At 37.4% G+C, this 12,794-nt stretch overlaps 1 protein-coding gene across 1 annotated transcript; it reads left to right on the forward strand.

Annotated features, from left to right (window-relative positions):
• The first annotated feature begins 855 nt into the window (after positions 1 to 855).
• LOC146720788 (uncharacterized) lies at positions 856 to 9,818 on the forward strand. Its single transcript, XM_085488026.1, has 5 exons — positions 856 to 953; positions 8,568 to 8,763; positions 8,995 to 9,154; positions 9,417 to 9,516; positions 9,757 to 9,818. The coding sequence occupies exons 1-5, from the start codon at positions 856 to 858 to the stop codon at positions 9,800 to 9,802; spliced, it is 600 nt and encodes a 199-aa protein (XP_085344152.1). The 3' UTR covers positions 9,803 to 9,818.
• The last annotated feature ends 2,976 nt before the right edge of the window (positions 9,819 to 12,794 follow it).

A 12,794-nucleotide genomic window follows, 5' to 3' on the forward strand; every position in this document is an offset into this window, starting at 1 on the left:
GCGGTTGATTCGGCGGGCCGTTTCAGCGTTTACGAATGAGATTTCTGAGCCGGAATCGAGGAGGCCCCACAAATGTTGTCCGGCGATCTGGATCCGGAGGTGCGGTCTCGGGTTGTATTTTAGGCCGAGTTGGGCTGGACGACGGCCGCGACCGTCTCCGGCCCGCACCCCCCGTTTCCCGTCGGGGGGTGGCAGTCACGGGTGAGGACCCCGTCCTTGCCACATCTCGAGCAGAATTTCTTCGGAGGTCGCTGGCAGTGCAGGCGTGTATGTCCTCGTTGCTTGCACCTCCAGCAACATTCCTCCCGACTGTAGACCGCGGAAGCTACAACCGGGGTGTGGCTTTGCGGCACGTCCCTTCGTCGTTCCTGTCTTCGGCGGTCGGCCTCTTCGTATTCGGTGGCTCGGATGCTCAGATCCCCGACGCTGAGCACGTCCGCCCGACGGATGTACAATTGGTACTCCGGATTCCATGTTTTCGTAGAGCTGTTCCAGTTGGTCTAGGGGTGAATATCCCCCGGCGCGCCGCATCATGGTCAGGACCTCGGTGGCGTACTTTTGGAAGGACTCTTTAGGGCGTTGTTGACGTCCCTGGATCGTCCTTTTCATCTGTCTCTCATACCCGCTTGGCAGGTATTGCTGGCGGACAGCTTGGCGAAAGTCGGCCCAGCTGGCTATGGTATCGCGGATGTTGCGATACCACAGCAGGGCGTCTCCCCGTAAGAGTTCGGGTAGCCCTAACAGCATCTGGGCGTCGGTGTAGCCGTAGCCCAGGCACAGCTCTTCCGTACGCTCGAGGAATGCCAGGGGGGTCCTTGCCCTCGAAGTGGCACCCCCCATTTTCGGATCTGGTCCATGATCCTGGCTGGTTCAACAGGTGTCGGGGTGGTAGCTTCTTCGTCTTTGGTTGGGCTTCCGGTGGCCATTTCGACGTTGATAGTGGGCACAGGTAGGTGAGTTCGAAATAGCGCGGGGTTTTGCCCGACAAATCGGCGGAGGCGTCGGCGGACCTCGTCTAAAGTTCCTTGGCTATCGATTCCGTGTCTTTTGGCCAAGGCAATAGCTTCGGTTTTTGATAATTGATTTACCCACGCGGGCATCTGGATAGGCTTAAGCGAGTCGGGATCTCCACTGGGCAGGTCCCTGTTCGGGCGCCATGTAACGGTTCACCTTTCCCGACGCCGCGGATCGGCTCGCCGGTTCCAGGATTCGGGAGGAAGGGGGAGATTCAGACTCGCTTATTCCTTATTAACAATACTTTGGTTTATTCAAAAAGAAACAAGTAAACAAAATGATTGTTGGCATAAAGCCTAAATAGAGAAACTTATTGACTACTCGGTATAAACGAAATGTTTGTTGGCATAAAGCCCTAAATAGAGAAACTTATTGACTACTCGGTATAAACAAAATAAGGAGGCGTATAGCCTGTAGCGGTGTCCGGAAAAGATTTACAAATTACCCGGTATAACTTAGAGATACGGTGTACGGAGGCGTATAGCCTATGGCAGGAAGAAACCGGAAACCGGGAAACCCGGCGTAATGACGAGAAACCCGTCACCCGGTGTATAGCAGGAAGAGACCGGAAACCGGGAAACCCGGCGTAACAACGAGAAACCCGTTGCCCGGCGTGTAGCAGGAAGAGACCGGAAACCGGGAAACCCGGCGTAACAACGAGAAACCCGTTGCCCGGCGTGTAGCAGGAAGAGACCGGAAACCGGGAAACCCGGCGTAACAACGAGAAACCCGTTGCCCGGCGTGTAGCAGGAAGAGACCGGAAACCGGGAAACCCGGCGTAACAACGAGAAACCCGTTGCCCGGCGTGTAGCAGGAAGAGACCGGAAACCGGGAAACCCGGCGTAACAACGAGAAACCCGTTGCCCGGCGTGTAGCAGGAAGAGACCGGAAACCGGGAAACCCGGCGTAACAACGAGAAACCCGTTGCCCGGCGTGTAACAGGAAGAGACCGGAAACCGGGAAACCCGGCGTAAATGACGAGAAACCCGTCACCCGGTGTATAGCAGGAAGAGACCGGAAACCGGGAAACCCGGCGTAACAACGAGAAACCCGTTGCCCGATACTAAAGGTAGGAGGCCAGAAACCGAGAAACCCGGCGTAACAACGAGAAGCCCGTTGCCTGGCTAGGAGGTCCGGAACAGGACTGGTGCCGGCTCATCCGTCGAGCCGGCTTATATACCCTGCCGGCGGTTCCCCCACTCTACCTCGAGGCTGTGGTGGGGGGTAACGCCGGCGTCGTAGTGGGGCGCCTCTGGGGGTTGTAGTGGGGCGCCCCTGGGGTAGGGTGGCCCGTGTATCAGTTATGATTTTGTGCTTAGGGGCGCCTTAGGCGCCATAGCCTCAAGTGGCGGGCGGGTGATCGGCCCGCGAGGCGTTAGTAACGGCTACGCCGTTACAGTGTATTCATGAATTTTTTATTTTTACGTTAAAATCAAAGAGAAATTAATATTTTTATATTAAAATGTTGGCTTGTATTAAAATTATTTAGCGATAAATGAATGCAATTAGATGATAACTTATATATATTACTAAAACTTCTTATTGCCCACATTAACAGCACTGACCATATTAGTTGTGTTAGCGATTTGTGTTATTATGTATCTTATAAGTTAATTATATCCCCCATAGCAAAAAATGTCACAGTGACATCACAATAAGCTCACAATAGAGTCACAAGGTGACAAAAAAATGTAATGTCACTGTGATGTCATTGTGAGATTATTGGAAGGTAACAGTGATATCATTAATCACAATTGAAGTGATATCATTGTAAAATGTCACATTGATATAACTAGTATATCACGAAATGTAACAATAAGGATAAAAAATCTGTCATAGCAAGAAAATGTCACAGTGACATCATAAAGATGTTCTGCTGTGACGATAAAATATATATTTAATCGTCACAGCACAACATCTTTATGATGTTACAGTGATATCATCAAAAATGTCACATTGATATAACTAGTATATCACGAAATGTAACAATAATGATAAAAAATCTGTCATAGCAAGAAAATGTCACAGTGACATCATAAAGATGTTGTGCTGTGACGATCAACAATTAAAATTAGAAAAATAAAGTTTAATTTATGATATATTTAATAAATAATTTATATTTATTTATTTATATTTATTACTGCTATAACTAAATATATATTAGGGTGTCCAATTTAAAATAACACGTACACCATTTCAAATATCTCTTAAAATATTCATCAAATAAAGGGCATCATCTACTTTATGACCTCCTTTGAATCAAACAACTTTTATTTGAAATATTTTTCTTTAAAATAGTCGCGTTCAGCAGAATGACTGCTAAGTTGTCATCTTGTCAAGACTTGACGTTGATTTGTTCTAAAAGTAAAAGAATCAACACGTCACCGTTAATGGACGCTACTTAATGTAACCTAATCTTACCTAATCCTAATGCAAGCGTGACCGTGTAGGCGGGTGCACGTTGCCCAAAACGCTCTGCAGCGTATACGCAGTCTGTTGGTGTACCAGCACGTGTTTTTTATTTGCATAAGAGGACATTTTGACTCAAAATAAGTGATCTCAGAAGATTACTTAGCAATAAGAAGTGATTTAACAAAGTGAAAAACATCAACATAAAAATTAAGGTTAGTATATACAATATTTTTTATCTTATGTTTGTCTTATATTTTTTTCATATTTATTGTAACAAGATATCTTTTTTTCATTGTATATGTATATTTAGGAAAAAAAATATATTTTGTGAAAAATATGGGTCGCAAACGAAAACACTCAATATTTTATAGTGCAAGACATAAACGAAGATTAGTTGCAAGAAACACAGTAACAGATATGAATATGATAACTCATCAGACTGATTCTGCGGATTCTATGGCAATAATTAATAATAATAATGATCAACTAATTGTTGTTGATGAGAATGCTTCGTCTTTATGTGATTCTGATAAAGTATACTTAGATAGAAATCTAAATCAATATTATGATGAAAATAATATTAACTTTCTGAATGAAAATAATGCCTGTATGATACAAAATTACACGGATGCAAATAAGCTGCAAGCTATAGTCGATAACAATTATGAAAATCTGTGTTTAAATGATAACGAAACTTTTATACATGACATAAGTAAATGGGCTATTGAAGAAAAGATATCACTCAAATCACTCCGTCACCTTTTACAGATATTGCAAACACACACTAATTATACTTTGCCTAAAGATCCACGTACATTATTGCAAACTCCTAAATCAACTGAAATTATACAAATTGAAAACGGAGATTACTGCCACTTAGGTCTCGAAAAAGCTCTTCTAAAAATTATTGAAGAACGTGAAAGATTGAATTTTGCTCTTGATAACATTCAATTATTTATAAATATTGATGGTTTACCTATATATAAGTCTTCCACAAAGAGTTTATGGCCAATATTATGTGCAGATAATATTATAAACAATGTATATGTCATTGCCTTATATTATGGTGAAGGAAAACCAAAAAATGCAAATGAGTTTTTAAAAATGTTTGTAGGTGATGCTATTGCTTTTATAAATAATGGGATTGATTATGAGGGACAGATCATAAAAGTCGAAATTAAAGCAATAATTTGTGACGCTCCTGCTAAATCATTTATTTTAAATGTAAAAGGACACACTGGATATAATAGTTGCACTAAATGCATTATTGAAGGTGATAATATAGAAGGACATATATGTTTTCCATACACATCTAATATGATGTTACGTAATGATAAAGAATTTTTTACTGGATCTTATAATCTTGATTATCAAACTGGTGACACAATTTTAAAAAATATACCAAATCTAGGCTTAGTTACAAATGTGCCACTAGATTATATGCACCTGGTATGTTTGGGTGTTATGCGTAAACTTATTATGTTATGGCTTTCAGGACCACTTAAGATAAGATTATCAAATTCAGACAAAGAACAAATTTCTAAGAAACTAATAAAGTTACGCAATTATATTCCTTCTGATTTTGCTCGAAAACCAAGATCATTAAAGTATATCAAACATTGGAAAGCCACAGAATATCGGCAATTTTTATTATATACAGGTCCTATTATATTGAAAGGAATACTACAAGAAAATGTATATCCCACAAAAAAAGACATCACAGATGTAAAAAAAAAGCTCTAAGTTATATCTTTCGTCAGCAAAAATAGTTCTTTATAATAATAAAAAATATAAATGGGCTATTGAAGAAAAAGAAGAAAAAGATTGATCACTCAAATCACTCCCTCAGGTCACCTTTTACAGAATATTTTTGAAACCACACACTAATTATACTTGCCTAAAGATACAAGGACGTAAATTATTGCAAAACTCCTAAATCAACTGCTGACGGAAAGTAACAAATGAAAACGGAGAAGATTATGCCACTTAGGGGGTTCTCGAAAAAAAAAAAAGCTCTTTCGCTAAAAATATTGAAGAAGAATTGATTGAAGAAACGTAATTGTAAAAGAGAAAGAAAAGAACCGTTTAAGATGTGATAGACAGAGAACAAAGAGAAAAGAAAAAGAATTGAGAGAACCGTACAAGATGAATTTCGTAAAAGATTGAATTTTGGCTCTTGATTGATAACATTCAAATTATTATAAATATTGCTGGTTTACCTATAATAAGTCTGCCACAAAGAGTTTGATGGCCAATATTATGTTGCCCGACTAATATTATAAACAATGTAGATGTCATTGCCTTAATTATGGTGAAGGAATTGAAGGAAGGAATGAAGGAAAAAACAAAAAATGCAAATCAAAATGAGTTTTAAAAATGTTGGTTAGGTGATTGTGCTATTTGCTTTTATAAATAATGTGGATTATTGGATTGATTATGAGGGACAGATCAGATCATAAAGTCGAAATTAAAGCAATAATTTGTGACGCTCCTGCTAAATCATTTATTTTAAATGTAAAAGAAACCACTGGATATAATAGTTTGCACTAAATGCATTATTGAAGGTGATAATATAGAAGGACATATATGTTTTCCATACACATCTAATATGATGTTACGTAATGATAAAGAATTTTTTACTGGATCTTATAATCTTGATTATCAAACTGGTGACACAATTTTAAAAAATATACAAATCTAGGCTTAGTTACAATGTGCCACGAGATTATATGCACCTGGTATGGTTTGGGTGTTATGCGTAAACTTATTATGTTATGGCTTTCAGGACCACTTAAGATAAGATTATCAAATTCAGACAAAGAACAAATTTTCTAAGAAACTATAAAGTTACGCAATTATATTCCTTCTGATTTGCTCGAAAACCAAGATCATTAAAGTATATCAAACTTGGAAAGCCACAGAATATCGGCAATTTTTATTATATACAGGTCCTATTATATTGAAAGGAATACTACAAGAAAATGTATATTTAAATTTTCTAACATTACATGTAGCAATCACAATTCTTGCACATCCTACTTTAACATATCAAACTTCTATTATAGAATATGCAGAAAATTTATTAAAACATTTTGTAAAATCATTTCAAGTTATCTACGGTTCTAAATATATTTCACATAATATTCATAATTTATTACATCTTGCTGCAGACGTAAAACAATTTGGTGCTCTGGATAAATTTAGTGCATTTAAATTTGAGAATTATATGTCTACGTTAAAGAAATTAATTCGTAAAACTAACCAACCATTACAGCAATTAACAAGAAGATTTGCAGAAATTGAGACAATACATAATAATGAAACATTCAAAATATATTCAAATTCATACGATATGGAAAAATGTTTTACACGCTCTCATTGTGATGGTCCTATTACGAAAGATTTCATTTCTGTACAACAATATAAAATTTTTTGCAATAATCAATATTATATTAACTGTGATGATCCAAAAAATAATTGCATTTCTTTTGAAAATGGACAAATAATGTCAATTTTAAATTTCATTAAATCTAATGACAATAAAATGTATGCTATTGGCAAAGTACTTGTGTTAGTGGAAGATTTATATACACAGCCTATTTCGTCATTAACTTTAAATATTGGTATCATGTCTGAATATTCTCATCTTCAGACATGGGAGTTTGATAAAATTAGAGCAAAAATGTTGAAAATGCCTTATAAAAAAAATTATATTATATTTCCGATGTTACACACAACTGAATAATACATGTTTAATATTAATTTGCATTTGTAATTAAATAATTAAACGTAATTATAATACTCTAATATAAATTGCAAATATTATTATTATTATTATTATTATTATTATTATCGTCACATTTTTATCATATTATTTACATCATAGATTATTTATAATTTCAATGCTGATCAATTTTTATTTACAGTTATTATGGCGTATAATATTGTGGAGTTCGAAGATGGTTTACAAATTGTTCCTTCTGAATGGTTAACTGAAAATAATAAGGAATGTAAATGGCCATCATATACAAGTCAAATTAAGATAAATAAAGCAATTATGAAAAGAATATTTCCTTCTGATGATTGGCAATTATATAAAATAATCCGTATTTTTGGTAGCAGCGGTTAGTAATATAAAAAATGTATTTTATTTTTTTATCAAAAATTATATAAATTAAAATTATAATATATATGTATTAAAAGTATATATTAAAATTTAAATTTTAAGTGATATTTGATTATAAAATATATAAAAACAAAAATCTAATTTTTAATATTCAAAAATTTTATACGTTTTAGATACATATGATAAAGCTATAGACAAACTTAAATTAGCTGAACAAATATCCGATATAGATGGTGATGATGGAAATAACCTCAAAAAATCGAGATATCAACGAGCAAAAAAAAATACAGGTTCATCTCCTGATAATTCTGATACAAGCGACACAAGCATCAATAAATTAAAAACTCGCAATGATTTAGAGTTAGATAATTTTCCTAATACACCAAAAGCTTTAACAATAAATAAGAGCAAAATCTGTGAAATAAAGACACCATTAATACAAGGTGATAAGAAAATGAATCGAGTAAAAAAAATTTCAAGTTCTTCTGATAATTCAGATAGAACTGACACAAGCAATGATTTAGATGAAGCTTCTAATATATCAAACGATTTAAATAAAAGCAAAATGACTTATGAAATAAAAAAACCACTGATAAAAAATTATAAGAAAATAACTAAGCCTCCGATACAAATAAGTAATGAAAAAATAATTAATATTCAGTCTAAAAAGTCTGCAGTTACATATAGTAAATCTATAAGTTCACAAGAACATCGAACAGCAAATAAAGATGACCTTGTTCCACAAAATTCAGATACAATATCTACATCCGATACTTGTAATGCTGAGATTGATGTAGGTAAAAATATATCTGTTATTAATTTTAAATTTTTGTAAAAGCTTACCTATATATATATATATATATATATTATTAAAGTTTTAACTTTTTTTATTTATATCACTGTAAACATATTTAAAATGGTATATAATTCGTAATATTTATATAATCTGACAATGAGTAGATATACAATAATATGTGTCAATTATTTTTGCAGATTTTCATAATTTAATTATCAGGAAACTAAATGCAGTATTGTTAAATCTTACAACAATTGATGAACGTTTAATAAAGTTGGATAATCACATAAGAAAAAATGAGGAAACGGATTTAAAAAAAAATGAACATTATGATTTCGATTTGCCAGCAGATACCGTAGAACAATTACAGAGAATTGATAATCAATTAAAAAACAAATGTGTTGCTGCAGAAATGGTATATACAAAATATTATCATTTTATACTTACGATTAGAAACATTTTATTGAAATGTCTTATAAAAAGCAATATTTTGGACATATTTATTTATTTATATAATGTTAAATAATTTTAAAGAAGTTAAAAGAAAAGTAATGTTAACTTTTTTTATAAGAGAAAAACAAATGTTTATTATTTTGATATTTTTAGATCATAAACTAATATTAATTAAATTATTTTATATTTTTAGACAAGACAATTGAGCTTTTTAGGAGGTAAGGATCATCATGATGTGATTTCGTACATGATGAAACATATTTTAACAAATAAATTAGCAATGGAATATAGTTGGGCTGGTGCAAAATTGAAAAATGCCTTTAAAAATCTTCGCATTACTATATGTATCATAAGTAAGTATATAAATATTTAATCACAGAAATGTTTTTATTGACATATTTTTGACACTTTATATATAGCATTCTATGCATGGTTATATTGGATGATGCTATTAAAACTCTAATATCATTATTCAATAATATGTAATCATAGGAATATAAAATAATTTTGAATAGTATATATACATATATACATATATATATATATATAAAATTAAGTCGCTTTAAATTTTTATATAATCTATAACCACACATATCTGTTTAAACTTGTTGTTAGATGCTGCGCGAACTTCAAGAACCAATTTAACAAATAAGGAAGTTGAGGATATAATTGCAAGATGGCTAATTTTAGCCAAGCAGAGATTTGACCGAGATTTGTAAGTTATATATAATATACCTCAATTTAACTATTTTATCATCTTATCTCAAACTTTTTATTTTTATAAGAAACTGATTTTAAAGAGGGTGAACACATGCACTATCTGTTCATTATTGCGTGTATTAGTTTTTTTAAATTAAATACAACATTTAAGAACTTATTGTTATTTTTGTATAGAATATTTATTGCAGAATTGACTTATTGCACCTATGTATAACAATCACATATTTCTTTTTAGGAAAAAGGAAGAACAAAAGAAGAGATGCGAAAATGAGGAGATCTAAACAAGAAAAGGACAGGTTATTAAATAGAATAATTTTAATATATAATAAATAAAATATTTGAACGTTTATTATTACGTTTATTGCACAGTTTATTATTATTACGTTTATTTATAGATTTTATAGAGTTTATTTTTGCATATGAACTTTTTTTATTTTGAATGTATTAATTTCATACACAGTAATTATATATATATTTTATTATTTAAATGGTTACAGTATTAAATACATATGCATAGTTGTAAGTGCAATAAAGTAATTATTAAATATTATTTTTTAAATATAGTATAAAACGAGAAAAGTTATAATAATATATACAGTTGAATATTAAAGTAATTTAAAGTTCTAAGTATTTTAGTACTTTTATGCGTAGCTGTAGCATAAAAAATTAACAATCACTATGTTTATTTTATTAATGCCTATATATTAAAAAGTTATGCACATTTAAGTTTTCTAACAATTGTATCAATTTTTTTTCATAATTCTGATAAAGTGATAACTAGAATTTAAAAAAAATTACTTTAAAAATGATTTATTATAAGTATTAATTATATATGTTAGTGATATAGTTATTAAATATGATTAAATGATGTGATTTAACGTGAATGTGTATTAAATGATAGTTATACACCCACACACACGTACATATATAATAATATGGCTTATATTTTTTGGAACGTATATATGTATTATTTAAAAAATAAAAATGTAATTAAATAAATTACATTTATAATCTTTGAGACAAGCATATGACTACTGGCAGGATCAACCAGGGAGCTTCGTGTTCGGTTACTCGCAAGGGAGTAACTCGCGAGCGAGCCCGAAGACTCGTCGCTAGCTCTTTTTCGCGCGCGCGCGCGTTCGATGCCGAAACACCGACGCGCGCGCGACACGCTCGTATGTGCCATTTTATTTGCCGCCGGTCTTGCTCAGCCGGTCGGCGACACTCTGCTGTGTTTAACGCTATTATGTAAAGCGTACGAGAGAACGACGGAGGCGAGAGTAAACCCCCGACGCCGCCGCCTCTCCTCTTCTTCCTCCTCCTCTCCGTTCAAAAATCCACAAGATCAAAATACTCGTGTTCTTATTCTCCCAAATGTTATGATGCGCGGTCTCGAGAGACCGCGCGATTCACCCTGACGCTAGATCGACGATGGCGATGCTTAGACGTCGAGGACTGTTCTGTCTGGTTCGTACGCGTTTAACCGCACACGACCAGCAATAAGATTTCGCTACGGCGTACAAAGCGAGCGGGAAGAAGCAACTCTTCCCGCAAACTCGTATCCGTGGAGTAGATGCTCGGTAAGCGCGACGATTCCGCTGCTGCGTACGAAACGAGAGGGAACCGCGCGGCCAACACACTAGAGGCGTGCGCGCCACATAAGAGCCATTCGGTCTTGCGACACCGACTCGTGGCAATGCTGTGCTCGTAATAAATAAGTGTGCGTTAATTTTGCGCGCGTTCGGCGACGAACGAGAAGAGCCGCACCGTAATCCCCGGCGAAGAGGAATACGAGACGACGCGAGAGTCGAACGTACGTTCTCGCGAGACACGCAACCTCCAAGCATGAGAAGACTTGGCGGCGGCGCGTTCTGCGACGATCGTATATTATTTTATATATTCGTGGTTTCCAAATCAAACATTTTATATAAATGTTCTCTCCGTGTCAGAGTCGCGACTCGACAAAATCCGTTCTCGACCCGTTCGGGCGATTCTTCGTTTGTCAACGTCGAGAGCGCGACACGTACAATATTAATCTCTCCTACCCTCTTATAGTACCCAACCGACCGGCCAAGCGGTCGGCGACGGTACGGAGAGCGGTCGAAACACGCCGGAGTGGCGAGAGACTCGAGAAAGTACGTTTACGACTCGTCCGGACTCGCTCGACTCGTTCGACGCGCCGAGCGCGACGTATCTCTTATAGTACCCAACCGGCCGGCCAGGCGGTCGGCGACGCACGGTCCTACGCACGGCCGTATGCGAGCGCGAGCGCCGAAAGGCGCGTTCAATCGAGACATAGTCGCGGAGAGCGAACGATCGAAAAGTCCTATTGTACGATAAAATATTATCACGATAGCCGTATGGCGAATGTCAAACAACGATAATTAGCATTAATTAAGAAGGAAACAAACGAAATGCCGGGACAATAAGGTATAAGCACCGACGGTACCTCCGGGCCGGGCGGCACCTCCGGGCCGGGTGGCACCTCCGGGTCGGGCGGCACCTCCGGGGCGGGCGACACCTCCGGGAACCACGGCCGACCGGCGACACCTCCGGGCCGGGCGACACCTCCGGGAACCACGGCCGACCGGCGGCACCTCCGGGCCGGGCGACACCTCCGGAAACCACGGCCGACCGGCGGCACCTCCGGGCCGGGCGACACCTCCGGGAACCACGGCCGACCGGCGACACCTCCGGGCCGGGCGACACCTCCGGGAACCACGGCCGACCGGCGACACCTCCGGGACGGGCGGCACCTCCGGACGACCGAATGATCTCTCGAAGTCAGACGACCGCCGGCGGTACCTCCGGAACACTTAACGACGATTTACGGCGCCGCAACGAGGAGAGCTACGTAAAAACGTTTCGGACGAAAGTTACTTACTATTCGGCGCTCGCTCGACATGAGGGCGCTGTCCGATTACTAACTCGAAACGTGTCTCTCAAACCCACGTGTCGGAGACATATATTTCGAATTATTACGGATGATACGCAACAAGCAAGCTGCGGTGACCGCGATTACGGTACGGAACACTCGCCCGATGCGAAATCACGCGCGCGGCAACCGAGACGGCTCGTTACGGGCGTGATTATACGTGCGGCACCACATAACGGCCGGCGTCAACTTGGGGACGGACGGCACCTCCGGGACGGGCGACACCTCCGGACGACCGAATGATTTCACCAAGTCCGTCGCCCGCCGGCGGTACCTCCGGGGCACTTGACGGCGAGTAGCGCCGCTACGAGGAGATAATGCTACGATACGGAAATACG

Source organism: Nylanderia fulva, unplaced genomic scaffold (genome assembly GCF_048542155.1).
Source record: "Nylanderia fulva isolate GAGA-0341 unplaced genomic scaffold, ASM4854215v1 Scaffold608, whole genome shotgun sequence".
Taxonomy (NCBI): Eukaryota; Metazoa; Arthropoda; class Insecta; order Hymenoptera; family Formicidae; genus Nylanderia; species Nylanderia fulva.